This window comes from Urocampus carinirostris, chromosome 2, assembly GCF_059441175.1.
Source record: "Urocampus carinirostris isolate Australia breed hairy pipefish chromosome 2, RoL_Ucar_1.0, whole genome shotgun sequence".
Classification (NCBI taxonomy): Eukaryota; Metazoa; Chordata; class Actinopteri; order Syngnathiformes; family Syngnathidae; genus Urocampus; species Urocampus carinirostris.
The window spans coordinates 17,745,398-17,769,257 of record NC_142350.1 but is presented as its reverse complement, the minus strand read 5'-3'; the positions used below and the strand labels follow the sequence as shown (position 1 = coordinate 17,769,257).

At 39.1% G+C, this 23,860-nt stretch overlaps 1 protein-coding gene and 1 pseudogene across 24 annotated transcripts in view; one reads left to right on the top strand and one right to left on the bottom strand.

Annotated features, from left to right (window-relative positions):
* Positions 1-23,860, top strand: part of adgrb2 (adhesion G protein-coupled receptor B2) — a 264,320-nt gene that overhangs the window by 41,821 nt on the left and 198,639 nt on the right. For all 24 annotated transcript variants that reach the window (XM_088329155.1, XM_088329165.1, XM_088329151.1 and 21 more), the window contains exon 2: positions 22,017-22,920. In XM_088329155.1, the coding sequence (XP_088185281.1) occupies positions 22,032-22,920 (889 nt within the window). In that variant the 5' untranslated portion in view covers positions 22,017-22,031. The remainder of the gene's footprint in view (positions 1-22,016; positions 22,921-23,860) is intronic.
* On the bottom strand, positions 3,291-3,466 carry LOC148371216 (U2 spliceosomal RNA; annotated as a pseudogene).

Genomic DNA, 23,860 nt, shown 5'->3' with positions numbered 1-23,860 from the left:
TTATCACGTGCGCACTTGCCTCTTTTTGCTTTTGCTTTTAATATCGGTGAATGGAGTGTTTTAGCCCCTAACTATGCCTCCGAAGAAGGTCGGTGCAAGCAGGACAGGTGAAAAAAGGAAAGTTGTCCGTACAACTATTGCCATTAAGAAAGACATACTAGCTAAATATGAAAGAGGCGTGCGAGTTTCTGATCTTGTTAGGGAATACAGCATGCGCCTTCTGCTGACCACCACAAAGGTAAGAAATCCTATTCATAATTATTTTCTTTATCTTTTTTTTTTTTTTTTTTTTACACGTTTGTGTTAGCGTAATCTTGCATACGGAAGATTACGCTAACGCAAACATACGATTAGCCTGGGTTAGCTCTATGATTACGTTGAACATTCAGGTAAACATTCAGGGTGTTGGAACTGAGCCCAAAATTCAGGGTGTTATAACGGAGCCCCCTTTCCAATGAAGCGCTAGCCACTTGTGGTGCTAAATGACTTGTAAACGACCTGAATTTTTTATTTTTACACGTTCATGTTAGCGTAATCTTTCGTACGGAAGGTTACGAAAACGCAAACGTACGATTAGCTTGGGTTAGCTTCATGTTTATGTTAAACATTCATGGTAAACAAACATTCAGGGTGTTGGAATGGATTAAAACAATTTACATTATTTTTAATGGGAAAATTGATTTCGGTGATTGAACAAATCGGTTCTGGAACAGGGTTCTGGGACGGATTATGGTCAAAAACTGAGGTTCCACTGTATTCCTTTCTATTTTATTTCATCATTTTATATTACATTATATTCTCAATATGTTAGTTTGTGTACATTTTCATATTTTTCATACAGAATGCTTTATTATATTGTTTTACTTTTTAACATTCAAATGCATGTTCACATTTTTTAAATTGTATTTTATTGTATTTACTTTTTTACTTTTTGTTTTCTAGCTTTTAGGTTTGGAAAAAAATGATTTTGACACCCTTGATTTATATGAAAAGATGCATATTAAGAGTATGCAGTTCTCCAGGAACATGCCATTTTTTGTGCGTTTTGTTTTAAAGGTGTAATAATGATGCTTTAAATAAAAGCTGAGTTGATTTATTTATTTATTTATTAGTTTGTTTATTTATTTATTTATTTTTTGGGGGGCGGGTTGTTTTCGTATTTGTCACTATTCAGTGTATATTTTCCTTGGGAAAAAGACTATTTTGTAACTTTATATGCTTTATTTTTAATCTTGTTACATTACAATATGCTCATACTTTCAAAGATTTGGCCTTCATAGTTTTTCTAAATCACACAGTCCTTTTATGTCCGTACTCCATCTCAATATATATTTTTTGCTGCAAGAACACTATCTCATTTTTTGCTTAGCGTCACAAAAATGTTACACTTTGCAGTCCGGTCACGCGGACTTATCTCCTTCAAAGACAGTAGCGAGCTGACATTAGCTGTTGGGATTACGACGTACAATATATATTGTATATAAGCGTCATTAACTGGCTGGAGATGGCTTTGCGCTGCATCTATTTTTAATGGCGCACTTGTGCTGATCAGTGCCTGCAGGGCTTTAAAACACCACATTCGGTCAGGCAACTCATAGAAAATGCCAAAATGCTCATTTTTGAATGTGCAGCTTCAGCCCGGAGCTACAGCAGAGCTGGGTGCACCAGATTGGGATACAAAAAAAAAAAGATTGACAGCGAACATATGAGCTCTATAATGCAGACAACCACTGCTTTAAAGCACCTATACGGAGTAATTTGTGACAAAGACCATGTTTTGTTAAAACTAAATCACACAGTTTTTTTTTCTGCATCACTTGTTCATTATTATTCATGAATAATGATGTATTATATGGGTCGATGGACTCCATTGATGATGCAACTCTGGACTCCTTTCGCCAGAATGGATGGTTCCTGGCATGTTTTTGGTTCATGGTAAAGTTGGCCCCAGTCCGTTCCATAAGGTTATCAGCCCAGTTCTTTTTCGGTCCCTTGCACTGTCGTCCTGGATAATTATCTTGGCCAGTCCTGATGATCCTGTGACGTGACCGTACCTGTGAAGTTTCTGTCTGCGCACAATTGACATCAGTTCTTCTGAAGTTCCAATGGGCCTCCAATGTTTTTTTTCATGGGCTATGTCTGTGATGCATAAAACCTTACTATAGCATAACATATCCATGCCATGGCTTTTATGAGCAAGTTTTGCTGTGAGAGTCCATTTTTGCAAGTGTAGAGGAATATGGAAGTAACTAGTGCTTGCATGAGTCTGATCTTTACTGCTATGTTCTTGTCCTTCCAGAAGTGTATAAGTCTGACTCTGGTTTGAGCTTTTCTGGCCACAGTTCTTGGTTAACCCCTCTTCTGATATAACAGCTCCAAGATATTTAGCTTTAATGACAGGTTTAAGATCTAGGCAGTTGATGGCAATGTTTATGATACCTTGGAGGTTGTTTGTCATTCAAGTCATTACTTTAGTTTTTTTATGTGCTGATTTTAGTTCCATATTAGGGGCCGGTCACACAGCCGTTTGCGGCTGAATCACGGCTAAAATTTTGCGTTTTTTTTTTGCCCGTGGTTGCCCGGGATGGAGAATGCGCAAAATTGGCTAACCCGCTGTTCATCTGTGGTATGGCCGGAAAGAAGACGCCGGCGACCGTTCCGCTTCCTCATCGCGTCATTTCTGCGTCATTTTCTCGTGTGGACCACGGGTATAAAAGCTCCCGAGCCGGTGTTGTGCCCAAATCCGACTCCTACGCAACAACCCCCACCGCCCCACCCCCTCGCGTGACTTTTTCATCCACGTTAACAAACGCATTTTGTAGAATACGATCGCACTTTATTGTTTAAATAAACGCGTTATATAGACTAGGATCTCCCAATTGTTATAATTAGCTCGCTTTATAGTTTTAATAAGCGTTTTATATAGAATACGATCGCTTTCGTTGGAAGCGCAGCAGAATGCGCGTTCACGCGAGGGGGGGAGGATTTTATATACGGTGTGCATTACTGTTCGATTACGTTCACAACAAAAACAAGGTTAAAGAGTGATTGTTCTATCTTCTTTATTCATTATCCATTAACGATCAGTTAATAATACGCTACAAAGCTTGGGAGCCGGGACTCTTGGGGTTTTGGGGTTTTTAAGGGTTATTGTTCTATCTTCGTTATTCATTATCCATTATCCGTTATCGGTCAGTTCATTATACGCTACAAAGCCTAGGAGCCGGGACACTTACTCTCAGCCAAAAGGCTAAGCTAAGGTCCTAGCCCTAAAGCCTTGTTGCGATCATTGCGAATGCACCGTTCCCGGAGGTACTGCAATACCGGGCCGATGCGTGGAGTAGACAGAGCAAGCTCTTATTCCATCTCCGGAATGCTAAAATCAAAAGGCCAAGCTAAAGACCTAGCATCAAGGCCAAGCTGAGGACCTAGCATCAAAGCCTCATCCAAAAGGCCAAGCTAAGGTCTCAGAATTAAAGCCTTGCTGCGAATGCACCGAAAGATTTATTCGAAATGAAGAGAAACTACGCTGACGGGGATCCATGTTCACCCCCTTGACGTCACGAGCACAAATGACGTGTGCTCGGCATTCGCGCTGTATATACGCGGAGAAAGGCGTTTGACTGTCACACGCGTAACACGCTAATTTCACGTAATAACACAGCGATACAGGCGCAGAACATGCTATTACCATGCTCCACCCACGATTACCCGTTGAAATTTCCCGTCCTACCCATGTGTAACCACACCCTGGCCGCGGCCAGAGCACGTCGTTCCGCGTCATTTCCGCGTCATTACTTCGTGTTGACCACGTGTGCGGCACGCGGTTTAACACGTGCTCAAACTTTTGAGCAGCTCAAAAGTTTTGAACGCGGCCAACCACGTGAAAATTTCCGACCGCGAGTAAAGCACTGCTCTATCTCGTCTATATGCCGATGTCAAAACGTCCAACAGCGCCCAACAGCATCTGCTTCACGGCCAGAAATTTCGAGCCGTGGTTCAGCCCCATACGCTCGTGAAAGGCTTTGTACCCGCGCTCTGAAGAATTGAACAGCGCAAAACTTTTTCGCGCTGCCACCCGCGCGCGAATTTCCGACCTCGTGTTAAGCACCGCTGTATCTCGTCTGAATGGCGAGCTCATTGCGTCCAATAGCGTCCGCCTCAAAGGCAGAAATTTCTGGCCGTGATTCAGCCGTAAATGTCTGTGTGACCGGCCCCTTAGGTTGATACTTTGTCAATAAAATTAATCAGACTTCGAGTCAATCCTGCAATATGATCAACAGAATGGAGGACAGTGATGCTTTATGTTGGTGTGAAGCTTTGGTCGTGATCCTCTCCAGGAAGATGTCGAATCCAGGTGGCCAGAGATTGAAGTCTTGTTTCACACTAATTTTGGTTTGAAACCACGCTCCAATGGTACCATTGATCAATACTGCACTGTTGGCCTTGCCATAAAGCTGGTCAATGCTTTGAATTAGTTTCTTGCCCATTTTGTACTTGGGCATGGTGGCCCATACTCTGTTAAACGCTGTCTTGAAATACATACATAGGATTTGCTGATTACAATTATTTTCTGCAGTGCTCCTTCACCTCGCTGAAACCTGACAATTCTTCGGCTGGGATGTTTTCAGCCTGTAATTTCAGTCCATTCATTAGGACCTTTAGCATAACTTTACCTGCATGGCTGATGAGACTATTTCATTCATCTGCTAAAAATGTGCATTGGTGATAAAAATGACTACAAACCTAAGAGTGTCACTAATCATGGAAAATGTGCCCTGTGCTCACCATTTGTGACCCTATTTCCCAAAGTATGCTACTAGTGGTAAAATTGATTTTGTGACTGACATTTTGTTAGGTGTTATTTATTTCTTGCCATAAAATCAACCGTTATCCATCACTACATGATTGTATTTCTTGAGGTCCAGTGTGTGAAATGTCCAAAACGATGCACAAAGGCAAGCCGTCAATTACAAATAGAATGACATTTTAATCAGAAACTGTATTGCTGCAATTTAATGTGGCAGATATTTGGAGTACAGGATGGGACTGGGGAGCGATTTGTTAAAATATATATAAACTGTCTAGCGTGTTTTTTGATTTTTTATTTTTATCAGGTTCGAATCCTCATGAGTCTGCATTAAGATATTTTGCAAAATCGTAACCCTCCTGTAATTTAAATTGGTCAAAGTAAAACACCAATATCATAAATCCCAAAAAATCTCTCTCTCTCTATCTATCTTTTCATTGATCTAAATGTATATCCATCCATCCGTCCATTGAACTGCCCACCCACATCTACTGTAGCTATTCAGCTAGCAAGCTGTCTAGACTTGCCTACCTACCTAATCACCCAATTACCTATACATATATAATCGTTTGGCCTTTGTTGCTTTTGTTAAATGAAGCTGGCAGTCTTTATTTCTTTTCACTGGATTAAAGTAAAATCTATGGCCCAGACTTTTTCAGGCATGTAATAATAATATCCTGCTGGAAGACAGCTCTTGGATAACGATACGCTATACATGGTATAACCCAAGAGAGGGTTGAAGGAAGACATGGAGGATTTCTTTATTTCTTTTTACTTAAAGGCACCTGTCAAATTTTAGGAGGGGAACACTGCAAAAAGAAACGAGAAAAAAATGGAGGTATATGGCGTTAAAGTTTAGAGACTTTATTGTGACAGTCAACTCATGTTCTGAAGAAGACAGGATCTGACATTGCAAAACATATTGAATATAGTTGACGCGGAGGTAGATTATGCACTCTATATATGATAGGATACATATCCTGGATATACAGGGAGTGCAGAATTATTAGGCAAGTTGTATTTTTGAGGATTAATTTTATTATTGAACAACAACCATGTTCTTAATGAACCCAAAAGTATCATTAATATCAAAGCTGAATATTTTGGAAGTTGGAGTGCGGCTTTTTTAGTTTTAGCTATTTTAGGAGGATATCTGTGTGTGCAGGTGACTATTACTGTGCATAATTATTAGGCAACTTAACAAAAAACAAATGTATACCCATTTCAATTATTTATTTTCATCAGGGAAACCAATATAACAGCTCAACATTCACAAATATACATTTCTGACATTCAAAAACAAAACAAAAACAAATCAGTGACCAATATAGCCACCTTTCTTTGCAAGGACACTCAAAAGCCTGCCATCCATGGATTCTGTCAGTGCTTTGATCTGTTCACGATCAACATTGTGTGCAGCAGCAACCACAGCCTCCCAGACACTGTTCAGAGAGGTGTACTGTTTTCCCTCCTTGTAAATCTCACATTTGATGAGGGACCACAGGTTCTCTATGGGGTTCAGATCAGGTGAACAAGGAGGCCATGTCATTAGTTTTTCTTCTTTTAGACCCTTTCTTGCCAGCCACGCTGTGGAGTACTTGGATGCGTGTGATGGAGCGTTGTCCTGCATGAAAATCATGTTTTTCTTGAAGGATGCGGACTTCTTCCTGTACCACTGCTTGAAGAAGGTGTCTTCCAGAAACTGGCAGTAGGACTGGGAGTTGAGCTTGAGTCCATCCTCAACCCGAAAAGGCCCCACAAGCTCATCTTTGATGATACCAGCCCATACCAGTACCCCACCTCCACCTTGCTGGCGTCTGAGGCGGACTGGAGCTCTCTGCCCCCTACCGATCCAGCCACGGGCCCATCCATCTGGCCCATCAAGACTCACTCTCATTTCATCAGTCCATAAAACCTTAGAAAAATCCGTCTTGAGATTTTTCTTGGCCCAGTCTTGACGTTTCAGCTTGTGTGTCTTGTTCAGTGGTGGTCGTTTTTCAGCCTTTCTTACCTTGGCCATGTCTCTGAGTATTGCACACCTTGTGCTTTTGGGCACTCCAGTGATGTTGCAGCTCTGAAATATGGCAAAACTGGTGGCAAGTGGCATCTTGGCAGCTGTACGCTTGACTTTTCTCAGTTCACGGGCAGTTATTTTGCGCCTTGGTTTTTCTACACGCTTCTTGCGACCCTGTTGACTATTTTGAATGTAACGCTTGATTGTTCGATGATCACGCTTCAGATGCTTGGCAATTTTAAGAGTGCTGCATCCCTCTGCAAGATATCTCACTATTTTTGACTTTTCAGAGCCTGTCAAGTCCCTCTTCTGACCCATTTTGCCAAAGGAAAGGAAGTTGCCTAATAATTATGCACACCTGATATAGGGTGTTGATGTCATTAGACCACACCCCTTCTCATTACAGAGATGCACATCACCTGATATGCTTAATTGGTAGTAGGCTTTCGAGCCTATACAGCTTGGAGTAAGACAACATGCATAAAGAGGATGATGTGGTCAAAATACTCATTTGCCTAATAATTCTGCACTCCCTGTATAAGCCATCTTTAAAAACGACCTTTATGGAACCTTGCTAGTAAAGTGAGCCTCTCTTCAATGACACCCTGACGATAACTCCCAGACAGCCATCATGCAGGAGCCTGCAAAATCATTTAGCCTTCAAGGTCTCAGCACTATTTTTTTTTCTTTTTTCCTGCTGATGTGATGGATCTTAACAGGTTCACGGCACACCTACCAAGCACTTGTGAGTTTATTGATTCAAGTTGCGACCCACCTAAAGCAAGTTTGTAACTGGTGTGGGCCTTTAATGAGCTCCATTGGGGGAACTCCAGTTTGGCACGGCAGACTGAGTTGGAGATAGGGGTCCAACTCCTGTAGCTCAAACACTCATGATTTTAATACAAACCAAAAAAATATCCAATCTGTAATGACCTTTCATATTGATCGCATGCTTTTTATATAATTTAGGGGTGGTCTTAGAGGGACTTTGTGTAATAGTCCCTGAAACTTTGACCTACTTTAAAGAAATAATCCCACTCAACACTTTTTCACAAAATCTTCAGACAAAAAGAAACTCCTTTCAAATTTACAAACTAAAAGTGACAGTGTGTATTATATAATGCCAACTTTAACCTGTTCGAAACAATAAATCCTACTCTTTGCTTTTTTTCAAAGCACGTTTGGACAAAAAAAAAAACTCATTTTAAATCTGCAAACTTAAAAGGACATTGCTTGCATATTTTTGGGTCCTACCGAGTCATAAAAGCAAACTTCAATCATTAATCATAGGTCAAAAAATATGTATTTGTTTTACATAAAATGAGGCTCACCTAGAGGGAGCTGACATCACTGTTCGCCGGAAATGTCTGTTGTTCGAAATGTCTGACTATGTTTTATACTAAGAGGGCGGTCCCAAGGATAAAAAAGGAAAGACCATGACTGCAGAATATCCCACTGAAAAGAGGTGTCTTTTTTAAAACTGGTTTTAAAGGGAACCTTTTGCTGTGAAGGCCCCATTCACTTAAATAATACAGTGCGTATTATTTTACATTTAGATGTCACTATATGATGTAGTGCAACCAAAAATAAGTGTGATAAAGCACAAGTAAGACTACAAACCATGGAAACTTCAAGTGACCAAAACACACCATTTCCTTTAGCCTTTTTAGGGTACCAGCAGCAGTCAGATGGCGCGACTTTAGGTAGGGCTGACAATATGAACAATAAATGTTAATTTCTTGATATACAAGTGTTTACTATATGTATGTTTGAGTTTTTTTTTTGTTTTTTTTTCTTGATATTTAAATCCAAATATTCCCACTCAATGACATCCCAAGGGAACCCGTGCTATGGGAAACAGTGCCAAATTGCAACACAGATGAAATGAAATGTATTTTGGTGTTGGTGTCATTGCTGCAGGAACTGACCAAATTGCATGTATTTAACATCATTTCACGAGGATTATGGGAAACTCAAGCCACTCTGATGATACAGAAATGGAACTGTAGTGTGTTTGAGAGGTACAGTAACTTCCCCCGCTGTTCAATTCAGACATATAAATTGAGGACTTTTCTAGATTTGCGGGTGAAACAGTTGAACTATCATGAGTAATAAATAATGAATAAAGTACCACCAACTTCCTGATTAAAGGTACCCCCAAAAACCAAAAAGCTTGTCAAAGGCTTGGTAAAAATGAGAAGAAAATGGTGTTGTTTGGTCACTTTGAGTCTCCTTAGTTTGTATTCTTCCTTATGCTTCGTAGCACTTGTTTTTAGTCGCACTAAACAGCAGAGTGACATCTATTGTTAAAATATTGCGCAGTGCCTCTTTAATTAACAGTTGCCAGATGTTCCGATTGAGTAAACCAACCTTGCTCAGGTCACTTATCATGAGTTGCACAGTTAGACTGTCTCTATAAATATATGCAACCAACAGGCTAGCTAACTTCCGATGCTAAACAGTTAGCAATAAAACCGGAACAGGATGGTTATATTCTTCGATAGTGTGCACCATCCTGCTCATGCTTGGCTCTTTGCCCGCCATAAATATTGAACAATACAAGAACATACCTGCAGCGTCAGCTCCTCACAGCCCCCGCTTTTCTCTTGATCCTCACTCATCAAAACAAGAAGCGGAAATGGAGAGGAAGATGAGATAATGAAATAAATAAACCTGCTTGGCAACACTTCAAAGTAAAATGAATAAATAAATAAATAGGCAAGTAACCATGCAGCCTGGGAGAACTCATAGGTAAGGGAAGAGAACCGATTGGTGGAACACATTGGTTTAGTTTGATCCTCCATAACATGGGTGTCAAACTCAATTTAGCTCAGGGGCCACATGGTAGAAAATAACACTCTCTTGGGGGCAGGACTAGTAAATTGGTGATATTAAAAGTGTGCTCTTTGTTTTTTTTTTGTTTTTTTTGTTTCACCTTACACATGTTTAATCTGTTGTAGTGTTTATTAACTGTATACATTTGTTAAAAAAAGAAAAACAATAATTGATTTCATTTCAACTACAGTTTTTTTTTTTAATTCAGGGAAACCAATAAAAGCTGGAAAGTAACCGAAACAGCACATAATAACAAATTAAAGTGCAGATTAGCTAAATGATTGATTAATGATTTCAAATTACTTTTCGGTTTTTAGTTACTTTTTTTTTTTTTTTTTTTTTTTTATGAAAATGTGTATCTGAACTTGTTAACTTTGCTGTTAGATTTCATAGCTATAATAGAAATTAGCTGAAGCTTCTTAAAACCTCTGCAAAGACAACCATGTGCTTTTTTTTTTCTAATTCATATTTTTCAATCCGGGTGCTAACCAATAATTTCCAATCACTTGGGTTAAAAAACCTATTTGAGTATCAAATGTTGCGTTTAAGAGAAACATTCACGGACTGCGACTGCATTGCCTTAAACACTGCCTCAATCACTTCTACTATACGTACAAATAACATTGGGATGGGGGTTTTCTCTAATGTGGCGCCGGGCTCTGGTGACATCCAGTGGACATATTTGAAACTACATGTACATTTTTGACGTAATGCGGCTTATTTCTCGCTTGTGCTTTTCTCAGCATTGTTATGCAGGTCGGGTTAATTCGGTTGGCAGGTCGAAATGTTGGCACTCCTGCTCTAACAGCTGGTCAGATTATGATTATCCATGTATAGAAAGTTATTTTCACATATGTACTTATTGTTTCAGCACTTGATGTTACAATGTATCTATCAATTTAGTTGTTATACAGTTTATTGTTCCAAGTCACATACCTCATAGTCATGGCAGGCAGGACGGATTTGGCCTGTGAGAAGGTTTTCTACGCCTCCAGAAATTATATTGATTTTATTATACATCAAGAATCGTTGCGTGACTATTTTTTTTTGTTTTACTCTGCCTTACTTTTCCTAAAAGAAAGTGTTGATTTTGGTTAACAATATTTTGCACTTTATTGTCTTTCAATCCCATTATATCTAAAAACAAATTTTCCAATTGAGTGAATAATTTAAATTTGCTATTATTGTTTTTGTTTGAACTTATTTTAGCCGACTTTTGCTCAAGTAACCAAAGGCTACTGACAGTGCCTGAACAAGCTGTGGTACCTAGGTTTATCGAAATCCTGTGGACATATTTGCATATTTTGGATCACTGAGCTGCATTAGCATGTTAGACGCCCATTACCGCAAATGCAAACAAGTTATTCCGCTGCTTGACTCGGTATCGTAAATAAAACCACTATGCGCGTCAATTTCCGCCACCCTAGCAGGTTTTATCTCACATTACCTCGCCTGTCACGGATGTATTATTCATATGTTCATGTAATACGCCCCGGCAGGATGCGTTTACTTAATATATACTACGAAGACTTTACTTATGTATTTTTTCCCCCTCACTCGTTAAAATATTGACCGCACTCTGTAACCCTGATTTTCACCCACCTGAGACATAACACAAACTTACATGTGGACCTGCCCACGACTTAATACATATGGTGAGGGAAAAACACGTTTGATGGATGTGTTCGGCCCCCCTATTTCAACTTTGCACGCACACACACACACACACTTCCGACTGCCGGCGTGCAACACATGCATGTGTGCTGACAAATATATGCAGTCTGACATGCACAGCCTGTCAAGCTGTCAGGGAAGCTCACCCAACCCCCGCCAACCAAACCATTTTCCTCCGTACCTGCTGCCAGTTTGTCTTGACATAAAGCATTAAAATTGGCTCTGCATTATTAATTTATTTTGGGCTGAATATCATCCTTGTGCTTACTTTACCCTAATTCTAAAAATGGGAATCTATTTTAGTTTTTTGTTTCTTTGTTTTCTTAACACTATAACTGATTTTTTTTCTGACAATTTATATTGAATCTATAGTTTAACTCTTATTACATCCATACAGTATAGTATTAACTCTACATATGAAAAGAAACCGTCCCCCGATCATGATTGTACTTTTTTTTTATTTGTTTTATTTCGGGCAAATTTTCCTGATACGAAACACAATGCCACCTCTTTTTACGAGCACGATCACAAGAGACTGCTCGAGATTGCTTAGCGCTTGTGACTGCTCACCGCCAATATCTGCTCGTTCCAGTTTGTACATTCAAACTAGTACAGGCAAAATGTGAACATAACTTATTTATTTAATATCAATAATTTAAAGTTACAGTACAGATCATTTTAAGTGTACAATAAGGGCTTATGTATCATCAACAGTCACTAAATCTCATACCTGTCAACTTCACCCAATTGCTCCTCGTATTAATGATTGTATTTCACCTATCAAGTAATAGTAAACCTTACAAACACAATTCCACACCTATTTACTCACAGCAAGACAGGGTATGCAGAATACCACGACAATATTAGCAATCTATGACGTTGTCATCTGCTACTAGTGACTTAAACCGAAATGGGTAAAAACACAATCGGTCCTTAAAATAAAAAAAAATAAAAAATGAACAATTAAATAAATAAAATCAAATTCAGAATATAAAATGATTAAAAAAACATAAAAATCATGGGGAAAACTAATACGTTGACGGATACGTGATCTCCAATCACTCGCCCTCAAATAATCATCACACTTCTAAAAATAAAGCCATATATTTCAAGAATCCAAGAATAAATAAGATATGTATTCATCTTGTTTTCTTTATTTATTATCATTTGTAACCCTTAAAGGTCTATCGTGTATTTTTTGATCACATTGATGTTGCTGTATTGTGTAAGGCAACGGCAAATGATCACAAGATCACAAGAAAATAAACCATGGAGACTACTAGTTAGCAAAGTGCACAATTTTGCTCCTCATTTTTTCCCCAAAGGTACCTGTACAAGCAAGATGGCGGTAATTAAGTCAGCTCACCTGAAGTGAGGCTCATGTTATGTAAACTGAATGCTAATTTCTCGACGTATGAGTATTTTAAGATAGTTTGTATGATAAGTGCATTATTGCTTGAGTGTTTTATCAAACTTGTTTTTTTTTGCAATAAGAGGTGCTTGATAAAACGCCCTGTTCCTTTAATATATGACATTGTATCTTAATATGTTATTGCATTTTTTAGGTAATTGATAGTATTGTCATCTGTTTAGCAGCGGATCTCCAAAGTTGTGTATGAAACAGTGAGAGTCAGCTTTAAAGGTGGGGTTGTCGTTTGAGGTTTCCTTAAACTTTGATAGCTAAATGTTTTCTCTACAAAGAATGTGTTAAAAATGACAAACTTAGTTCTAAAAGCCCTCATGTTTTTTTGTTTTTTTTTTTTTCACCGCACCTATCTGCTTTTACCTGTCTTTCAGCAAATGAACACATTAGGTAGGAAGAACGAGGGAGGAGAGGGTGGAATGACGTCATGCCCATCCACATTATTTTTGCTACTTTTTCTTAGTAGAGCATTAATACGCTAAAGTTAAGGAGAAGCCTGTTTCAACTACAGCCCAAACGCCCCCGAAATAATGTATTCGAACGTATCTAAGAAATGCACGTACTTGCACGCGCAACATAAGGTGCTTGACGGAGGCTGAAATTCTGAAAGTTCCAAGTTATGTCTAACTATTTTAAAATAATCTGTTTAATACATTTTAAAAGAACAAATACATAATATCCGTGGCAGCGCATTACTGGACAACCCTATTTGAACACATTTTAATGTTCACAAGCTTTCACACGCCACTGTGAATGCATGCATAAAATTCTGTGAGAAAGGCCATGTCTAGATTCGCTTCTCAGTCCAGCGGGATGTGACTGCATGCACATGTGCGTCGCATTGCATTCTGTTCAAACACTCAACAGATGTTGACCTTTAGTTTTTTTTATCTTTTTCTAAATACAAGAGAAAGTTAAGGGTGTGAAGATGCACAAGTGACTTTTGTGGTGCTTAAGACCCTAAGCCTGACAGATCTGCAGCCGTAACATTATGTTCTGCTAAAACTATGTGTCATCACAGTTACGCTAACAGGGCATATGACTTTCGAAGCATTTATCATTTTCGACACCAGTTAATGAAAGAAAAATATTAGTATGCCTTGATAAGAGACTGCACATATCAAATGAGGCAATCAATTTATGCTGTTTGTATTATTGGACACCTGCAAAGGAGTTTGCATAAGATGCCAGTTCGTTCGTTATTTTGACAATTATTCCGCATTGTAGTTTTTTTTTTTTTTTTTTTTTAATTTTCACTATCATGCACTGTTGACCAAAGCTCTGCTATTTGATATGTAGACCCTATTGGGCAGATCTACCTTTGAATTCCAGGAGATTCAACCAAAAGAAAGGCTCAAGGAAGAACCCTTAAGGCCCGGTCACACAGCCTTTCACGGGCGTATCGAGACTGAATCACGGACAGAAATTTCTGCCCGTGAGGCAGATGCGGTGGAAAATGTGCAAAATTGGCTAAACCCGCTGTTTACCCGTGGTATGCCCGCGCAACAGACGCCGGCGACTGTTCCGCGTCCTTATCGCAGGTAACCGCGGCTGCATCGCGTTTGACCGTGCTTACACGCGGTACACGCGCTAATGCACGTGATAACACCACGATACAGGCGCAGAACAAACGTGCTACGACCGTGCTCCACCCGCGATTACCCGCTAAAATTTCGCGTCCTACCTGCGTGTAACCACGTCAGTAGCACGTCCTAGCACGTTCGTACCGCATCTTTACCTCGTGTGTACAACGTGTGCCGCCCGCGGTTACACGTGGTCTAAAGTTTTGAGCAGCGAAAACTTTTTCGCGCGGCCAACCGGGTGTGAATTTCTTACCGCGTGTAAAGCACGGCTGTATCTCGTCTGTATCGCGATCTCAAAAGCGTCCAACAGCGTCTGCTTCACGGGCAGAAATTTATGGCCGTGATTCAGCCTCGATACGCCCGTAAAAGGCTGTGTGACCGGGCCTTTTCACTGGAAATTTTACATCTTGTACGTTCAACATGATTTCCTTGTTTTGACCGTCTAAACACATCATGTAATACGATTTTCTTTTTTCAACTGTAATGAATGACAAAAATGTGAATGAAGTCAATGTCAATGTCAAGTTAGATTCCAATTGCAAGGGAGCTTTCCATAGTGCTGAAATTGCTTCAGAATTCAGAAAGGATTCCAATTTGTGACAGAGGAACTGCAGCTCATCTCAGAAGTAAAATGAAAATTTCAAACAAAAAGAGATGTAATTAGTATTTTGGAACAAAGACTACACATTTTGCATTGCAGCTAAATATGAGAGAACAAGATGAAACCTATGTTACAAACACGTTAAACTTACTACCACAAATGTGACCACAAGACATCAAGCTATAATAACTACACTACCTCAACTACTTAATCCAACTCTTAGATATATTCTACCCATAATACTTCTTCTACCAATGCTACTCTTTCTCCTAAATAAACATTGAATACTGCATCTTAAGTTCTACTCCAATACTAATGAATTGCTTAACAACACCTACATCATTACAAAATTTTGTCCATACCACTGCTACTTCATCAAACATTACCCTATCCAAACTACTACTTAGCACTGCCCCTACTTAAACTACCACTGCAATAATTGCTAATATTATTTATGTTTCTACTACTACTGGCACAATTAGTCATACAACTGCAAGAACCACCAGCAACTACCTTTGCTGCAATACTTCACTGGTGTTTGTTATTTTGACTATTTGGCACTGTTTATCTCATTGTCACCATTGACCAACAATGTTGCTGTTTTTGATTACCCTATCTACTTTCTGTAACATATGGCATTTGATATCCAGCTCCAGACTTCCTGTGCGGAGTTTGTATGTTCTCCCCGTGCTTGCGTGGGTTTCCTCCGGGCACTCCGGTTTCCTCCCACGTTCCAAAAACATGCATTTCAGGTGAATTGGCCGGTCCAAATTGTCCCTAGGTGTGAATGAGCGAATGAGTTGTCTGTCCCTGTGTGCCCTGCGATTGGCTGGCAACCAGTTCAGGGTGTCCCCTGCCCACTGCCCGGAGATAGCTGGGATGGGCTCCAGCCCCCCCCGCGACCCTAATGAGGATAGGCGGTACGGCTGATGAGATGAGATATATATATATATATATATATATATATATATATATATATATATATATATATATATATATATATATATATATATATATATATATATATATATATATATATATATATATATATTATTATTATTTTTTTTTATTTTTTTATTTTATTATTTTTTTTTTTGGTTCCCTTCTCTTATGATTGCAATTTCCAAATTAATTGATGCATTTTCTTCCTAATTTGAGTGGCTTGTAAACTATGAACTTATCAGGTCACATTCAAAGTGCCACACAATTCAACTGTGATCGACAGTTCTAATTGTATTCCGGGTTTGATAAAACTAAACATGTTACACTAGTATAAATATAAACACTATTGTCGTATCTTGATTCTGTGCTGCACTGGTCTTTAGGTAAAAGACAAACATCAGTTGAGTCATGTTGTCACTTCAGCGTATTAGAGAAGCACGACGAGGCTAAAAGGAGACATAGGGGCCAAGCGAGTCTCAAATAGGGATGGTCTTGATTTCGCCCTCTTCGGAGATAACATTAACGTCAAGGTGGAAAAGGGGAAGACAACATCCAAAGCTGATGAATATTTATTGGGCCCACAGTAAAGTGCTGTTTGAGAGTGAAGTGGGACAGAACGGAGCTGAAGACAGCACTTTAGGGCCTGTTCTTGCATGTATGAATATTCATTGTTCATTGTCCCAAAAACAATTTGCTTAACGCTTTTGACTTCTTTTCATCTGTATTTTTTTTTTAATTACCTATGCATGGTTTGGCGTATAATGTTAACTATATGTATATATATAGTTAACAGTTATATATATATATATATATATATATATATATATATATATATATATATATATATATATATATATATATATATATATATATATATATATATATATATATATATATATATATATATATATATATATATATATATATATATATATATATCTCTACGGCACAGTTCATGTCATGGGAACCTGTCGTGGGTTCAAATCCAGCTCCAGACTTCCTGTGCGGAGTTTGTATGTTCTCCCCGTGCTTGCGTGGGTTTCCTCCGGGCACTCCGGTTTCCTCCCACGTTCCAAAAACATGCATTTCAGGTGAATTGGCCGGTCCAAATTGTCCCTAGGTATGAATGAGCAAATAAGTTGTCTGTCCCTGTGTGCCCTGCGATTGGCTGGCAACCAGTTCAGGGTGTCCCCTGCCCAGCCCCCCCGCGACCCTAATGAGGATAAGCGGTACGGCTAATGAGATGAGATATATATATATATATATATATATATATATATATATATATATATATATATATATATATATAATGTTTGACGTTTGTAAATGTTACTTGCATGTTCCCACTTGTGTCCTTGTGTCACCCCATGGACATTTTGTCAATGGAACGTGTGCCCCTTGTTGCGGTAAATAATGTTACGTCTATTGGTGTAAAAGAGAGAGAGATTTGTCCTTGAGGCCAATATTTTAGCACATATACAGCACACACACACACACACACACACACACACACACACACACACACACACATATATATATATATATATATATATATATATATATATATATATATATATATATATATATATATATATATATATATATATATATATATATATATATATATATATATATATATATATATATATATAATTATATATACATAATCATCACATCATTATAATCAGACTAATCGTTTAATGGTAATTAATGCACCTTCTGGTGATCCATTGATTCGAATATTCTTGTTCACTTGACGTATAAATGTATTTAGTTATCTGGTTGTTGTATATCCAATTTTTAAGCAATGTAAATTACTGTTTGAGAGAAGGCCTTGATTCTTGCCATGAGCAAACCAACTGTTGGATTCAGTCTGGGTATGAAGCCGGGATTTCCCCCTTATTTTTTTTTTTTATTATTTGTCATAGTCCCCTAGTATATGTATGATTGTCAATCATTATTTCAGCATATTTGTGAAATTGTGACAGCCATTTGTACTCACAAACCCAGAATATGTATGGTAATTCTGTTTGATTTGTTGTAAAAACAATCTGAAGGGGAACTACTTTACTCCTGTATTTGTTATACTGTCGCGTCTTGCAATTTGAATGTTAAACAAACTCACGGAGAGAAAAAAGTTTGTCCTCCTTCAATATATATTCCAAAACTAGTACACAACGTAAACAAGTGGTTTTAACCAATTTTTTTACGTAAGATGAGTGAGCGTCTCTCTGTGCCCTGGCTGACAACCACTTCAGGGTGTCACCTGCCCACTGCCCATAGTCACCTGGGATGGGCTCCAGCATCAATGCGGTGCTGGTGAGGATAAGCGGTGCAGAAAATGAATGGCCGAATAGTTTTGGAGGTTACCCGTTGCAGCAAGATTTTGTACAATCATGTCAGCTCTTTCCAAATGAGCCCCATGTTCTATGAAACAACTTTAAATTTCTCGAAATACCAGTATCTTCAAAAATGCATGTATGTTTGCCTATGACTTATATGTATATAGAGTTTATTTTTAAATAAGGCCCTAAATTATACACAATGTCCCTTTAAGCAAATTGAATAACTTATCATGCATTAGCGAACCAAAAAACACCGTAATGTTCTAAATCGTTTTGTAAACTGACGCTAGCTAGCTAGTGCTATGCTAACCAAGGTCAGTTATCTGCCGCTATACCGGTAACATAAGAATGCGTTTACGATAACATTTTACAGAGCTCTGTGTGTTTATGAGAAGATATGGTGAAGCATTTATTATATCACATCAGATGGGTTATAACCTGAATGTAACTATAAGCTAGCTGCCTTCTGGTTCCGTCACAACCCTCAGACAAGCCTGGTGACTTTTCACCCCCATTGGGCTCGTGTCTTGTCATGTTCAAACAAATGCAAGCCTCAGTTTCTTCACCTAGGCCCGGTGGACTATATGTTGAGTGCTGGAATGCTCTTACACATTTGCATAAATTCAGTTAAGCAGCATACTGCTGTGTTTTATTAACATCTGCCTTAGGCGAGCGCTCTACTTCCTCTGTAGACGTAAACTGTGCGCCGCTTGGAGGAAATAAAAAAATAGCCTGAATGCGGTTTAGGCAAGTGTGTTGAGGATATGAAACTTCCCTCCGCTATTCTGCTTTTTTAGAGAAATTTCTTCTTACAAACATTGCTCCTAGTCATTGAGTTTCGAATATGCCTTCTATGCACTAATTTGACACTGTAATGATTATTAATAATACAATAAAACAACATCCTTTTGGTTGGGTTATACACGTTTGTTTTTTTGTTGTTGTTGTTTTTTTCAGGTATGTTGCAATTAAAATTATTCCATCCATTTTCTGCAACACTTATTCTCAGTAGGGTTACCGGGGTGCAGGAGAACATCCTTGTCATCTTAGAGCAGTGGGCAGGGAACCCTGAACTGGTTTTCATCCAGTCGTCGGGTACATGGAGACGTACAACAAATCACATATGTGGGAGGAAATCAGAGGAAACCCCCGCCTGCACGGGCAGGACATGCAAACTTCGCACAGGGAAGCTAGTAGCTGGAACAATGTTGTCCTCCGGTCAAAATGACCAGCCACTTTGTTGTTAAAACCCAGAAAAAAAAAATGCCTAAACCATATTTATGACTTTTGTAGATTGGTCCCAAAATATATACAAAAAAAAGTATTTTTCAAATTCACGTTTCCATGTAAACTATAGAAAAAAAGTACAAATATGTATTTTAAAATGAGGGAAAGGAGAATGGTTGAAAATATAAATAACAAATTATGAATTATATTCCTACATTCCCATAAAACAATAGCAATCTGCTGCCACCCACCCATATGGATAATAAATACAATAAAAAAAGAGGGCTTTGATCCGAAATAAAAAATGTAAACACAGCACTGTTCGTGAACCAAAACCTGGTAATCTGTTCTCAGTACGGCAACTGAGCATGAGAATGAGAACCAAAAGGCACTACTTACTTTATTTTTCAAATAGTTTGCAGTGGAAGGTGATTTAGTTTTCTTTTTGACATTTTAGAAAGTACTTGTCTTTTTGTTACGCACCTCTTTGTGGTTTGCCTCGCGACTTTTTTCTGAAACAGTTGTTGTTAATTATCCAATTATAATATTTCTACAGAAACAAGTATTGGTATTGGATCAGAAGGTATCGTTACTACACTGTATTTTCTCATATCACATCAATACCAAAATTCCAAATATCGCTCATCCCTACCAACAGGACCCGGTGAAAGCCCAGCATTTAAAAATATAATGCAGTGTTGTTTCTTGAACAAGGAACAGCATAAACGTGTTCATTCTACCTCTGACAAATATTAGATGTCCCATAGCACCCAATTGTAGCGAACGGGTTTCAATTTTTTTTTTTTCAGGTTTATGTTGGCCCTAGAAAAAAGAGGGAAAAATAAATGTTTTTGAAGATATCATGCTCCCAAGCAGGGGAGCGGTGTCAAAACCTCTGATCTCCCCCACGTCCTCTTCAAACTCTCATTACTTTGCACCACTCCACAGTCTCAGGTGATGGGAAAAAGGTGCACCGTGTGCCGCCAATATGCCAGGGACACGGAATTATTTCCGCACTAAAACGCTATAAATATTTATGTGCACTTTTCAGAATGTATTATGAGATTGCAAATTCCTCCGTGGAAGGATAAAAAGCTACCCTGCTTAGAAAATAAGACAAACACGATTGTAAAACCCCCTTTTTGCAAAATTACCCAAATGCCAAACACAATTTAAACATGTAAAAAGTATGTATTTATTTGCAGAAAGTATGTATTTATTTCCCTTAAAATGATAACACGAATCAATTAAGATCTAATATAACCATTCGCAACTAGATGGTAAAGTTGGAACTAGGTCCTCAAGTATTACATAATCTGGTATTTGTATTTATTTATTTAGTCATGTTTTTATTTATTTGTATTCGGGATTTTAATTACAGGTGATCACAGTACCCCAGTAATGTTAACATTTGGATTTATTTTTTCTTGAAAACAAAGTTGCAAATTACCTTTTTGCTCGCCTTGCTGTTCTGAGTGACACTCTATGACATTTGCTGTTTTTGGATATGCTTTTGGGTTATTAAAACATTAACTGCATGTTTCTGTTTTTATTTTTTTTAAACTAACTGCATAGAATGCCATTTCCTTGTTTTGACTATTATTCCTCACTGTCGTTTGTTATTTCCACTTTTATGCAGTGTTTACATCATTATTTCTATCGGCCAATTATTATTTTGTTCTTTGATTACCACACCTTTTAGGGCTTTTTTGTCACCTAGGAGATTTAATCATAAGAAAGGGATCAGGGGAGAGCATTTAGAATACATTTAGAATGTTTGCATCGTGAAGGTTTTTTTTTTTTTTTTGCATAGTCCTTTCCTGCTCTCTCAGCAAGTTTGAACTTCATAATTGGTGTATTCTCTCTCTTATTTTCAATGTCTATTCAACTATAAATTTACCACAGTTGGGATACACACATTCAAACATTATTTTTAAAATGAAATGCTTTGCATCTAGCTTATACTACCGCTTTTTGTTGCTTGTTTTTTTAGACTGTTCCTGGTTTGTGGGCTACTTCATAAAACAAACACAAGCCATATTCAATCAGAATACTTGATTGATTAATTTGATTGAGCTAGGAGCGACACTGTGCGTGAGTAGTGTGCAGGTAGGCCCCACAACTCTTAGGTATTGGGTTTAAATCAGCTACCGGCCTTTCTGTGTGCAGTTTGCACGGTTTCTTGGTGCCTTCGTGTGTTTCCTCCCACATCCCAAAAACATGCATGATAGGTCTTTTTGTGGGTCAAAATTCTCCCTAAGTGTGAGTGTGCAAGTGAATGGTAGTTTATCTCGGAGTGCCCTGCAACTGGCTGCCAACCACTTTAAGGTGTCCCTTGCCCACTTCCAAAAGGCGGCTGGGTTGGGCTAGATCAGCATTTGCGGCATGGGTGAGGATGAGCAATGCAGAAAAAGGATGGGTTGATGCTTGTGCAAGATAAATAGTCTCATACCCTTTGAAGTATGATATGAAAATGTCTGGTCATAAATCTGTGACTTTGCACCAAGAAAACGTTGCCTGAGTGTCTAAATGTTCTATCGTTTTTTTTTTTTTTTTTTGCAGGACCAATGTCATAGGATGACCACTGCTGGTGGGGTGTATCCATCTGTGCTGTCCTCTCTCCTGGCTGTCCTTGGGGCCCTGGCCGCTGTGTCCACCCTTGCTCGGGCTCCCCTGTCTGTCCTGGCTGATGTTGCCTACGGGACCGCCCTGGTCATACCAGGCGCCGGGGTAGCCGCAACCCCCTCGCCCGTCTCGGCACCGTGCTCCAGCTTGGTGGCCGGGGTGCTGTATGGCTCTTTCTCCCTAAGGGAGCTTTTCCCCTCTAGAGCACCAGGGTGCTCGTGGTCCCTGGAAAACCCAGATCCCACCAAATATTCCCTCTACCTGCGCTTCAACCGGCACCCTTCCATCTGCCGGACACACTCCCCCATGCTTCTTTCTCTGGACCACCACCTGGCCAATCAGAGCTGTCCGCTTCACTTTGAGTCAGCCTTGGCGAAGGATCAGGAAGTCATCGATCTCTGTAAAAGCCAGTCCGGCTTGGATGTTCCCTACTCCTTCTTGCAGTTTGATAAAAACTTTGTCCAATTATGTCTAAGCAGACACCTGGCCGTGGACGAACCTCGGTTATCCAAGGATTTATTGGAGATGAGGCTGGTAGAGGTGTTACTCATCAACAACGAAAACTCAAGCCAGTTTACCTGCGGTGTTCTCTGTCGATGGTTTGAGGAATGTTTACGAACGGGTGAACACGAGGAAACGGATGTTCCTAATAGAGACGGCTGCGGATTGACCCAAACCGGCTGCATATGTCCCAATCACAACATTATGCCACCTTCTATCCCGCTGATACCGGAGACACCTCACAGTACCAGCAACGGTTCTACGGTTCCGGACGACTGCTGTGTCACTGAACTACACTCCAAAGACGCCATCGCCATTGCGCCGAGAGATGTCCGTCAAGGTAGGAGACATTTTAGCTCGTGCTCCTTAATAATTAACCAACCAATAAAATGCAAAGTTTGAATATTTTATGATGGCCTTTAATTAAGATAACCAGCTCAAAGTGGACCCCCTCATCAAAAAGATTTCCTAATCAGGACTCAATCCTTGTGATCTATATTTTATTTCGCCCCAATCTTTCCCTTGTGGTCCGGGAAGTTTTGCTCCGAGGACTTTGGTTTACACGTTTGCCTATTTTATTTTTTATTTTGTGTGTGTGTGGGCTCCAAATGTTGACACGTGCGTGACAGCGAGCGGCCAACTGATTTTTTTTTCGTAGAGACAAGATGATATTTGACAACCATGCGCATACACATGGCCGTTCATACATCGGTGCACCAAACGATGCCTTCATAAACATAACGTGAGGGGATTTGCATGCATGTGTGCGCACATTCCTGTGCGTGCCCAACAGAAGTAGAATATTGCTTATCTGTTTATTATTGCACTTGTTTTTATAAGTTCACTACATTGTTGCCAGTGACATGCAGTCAGGTGAGGCAGCACCTCTCCTGTGATCATCGAAATATGAAATCAAAAATACATTGCATTATTCTGTTATTTCTCATTAAACAGATTTTCTTTTTCAAGATCCCTTAATGTTCACAATATATTGTGAATATTATGAATGCCATGTATTACCGTGCTGGGCCTTTCCAGATGCAGAGTGAGGCACTCAGTTCTCTGGCCTTATGGAAAAGGGCAATAGTGGGACCAAGGAATCTAAATTAGCAGCAAATCAGTCGCAAACAATAAAATTGCTGACAGTATTGACAAGCTAACCGCAAGTCCATCCATACAGTATTTATATTTCCTTGAAGCAAGGACTTTTTCTAATGAAAGGTTATTCATTCATTGATGTTTTTTATTCATAAGGAGAAACACATAAGTCAACGTAAGAC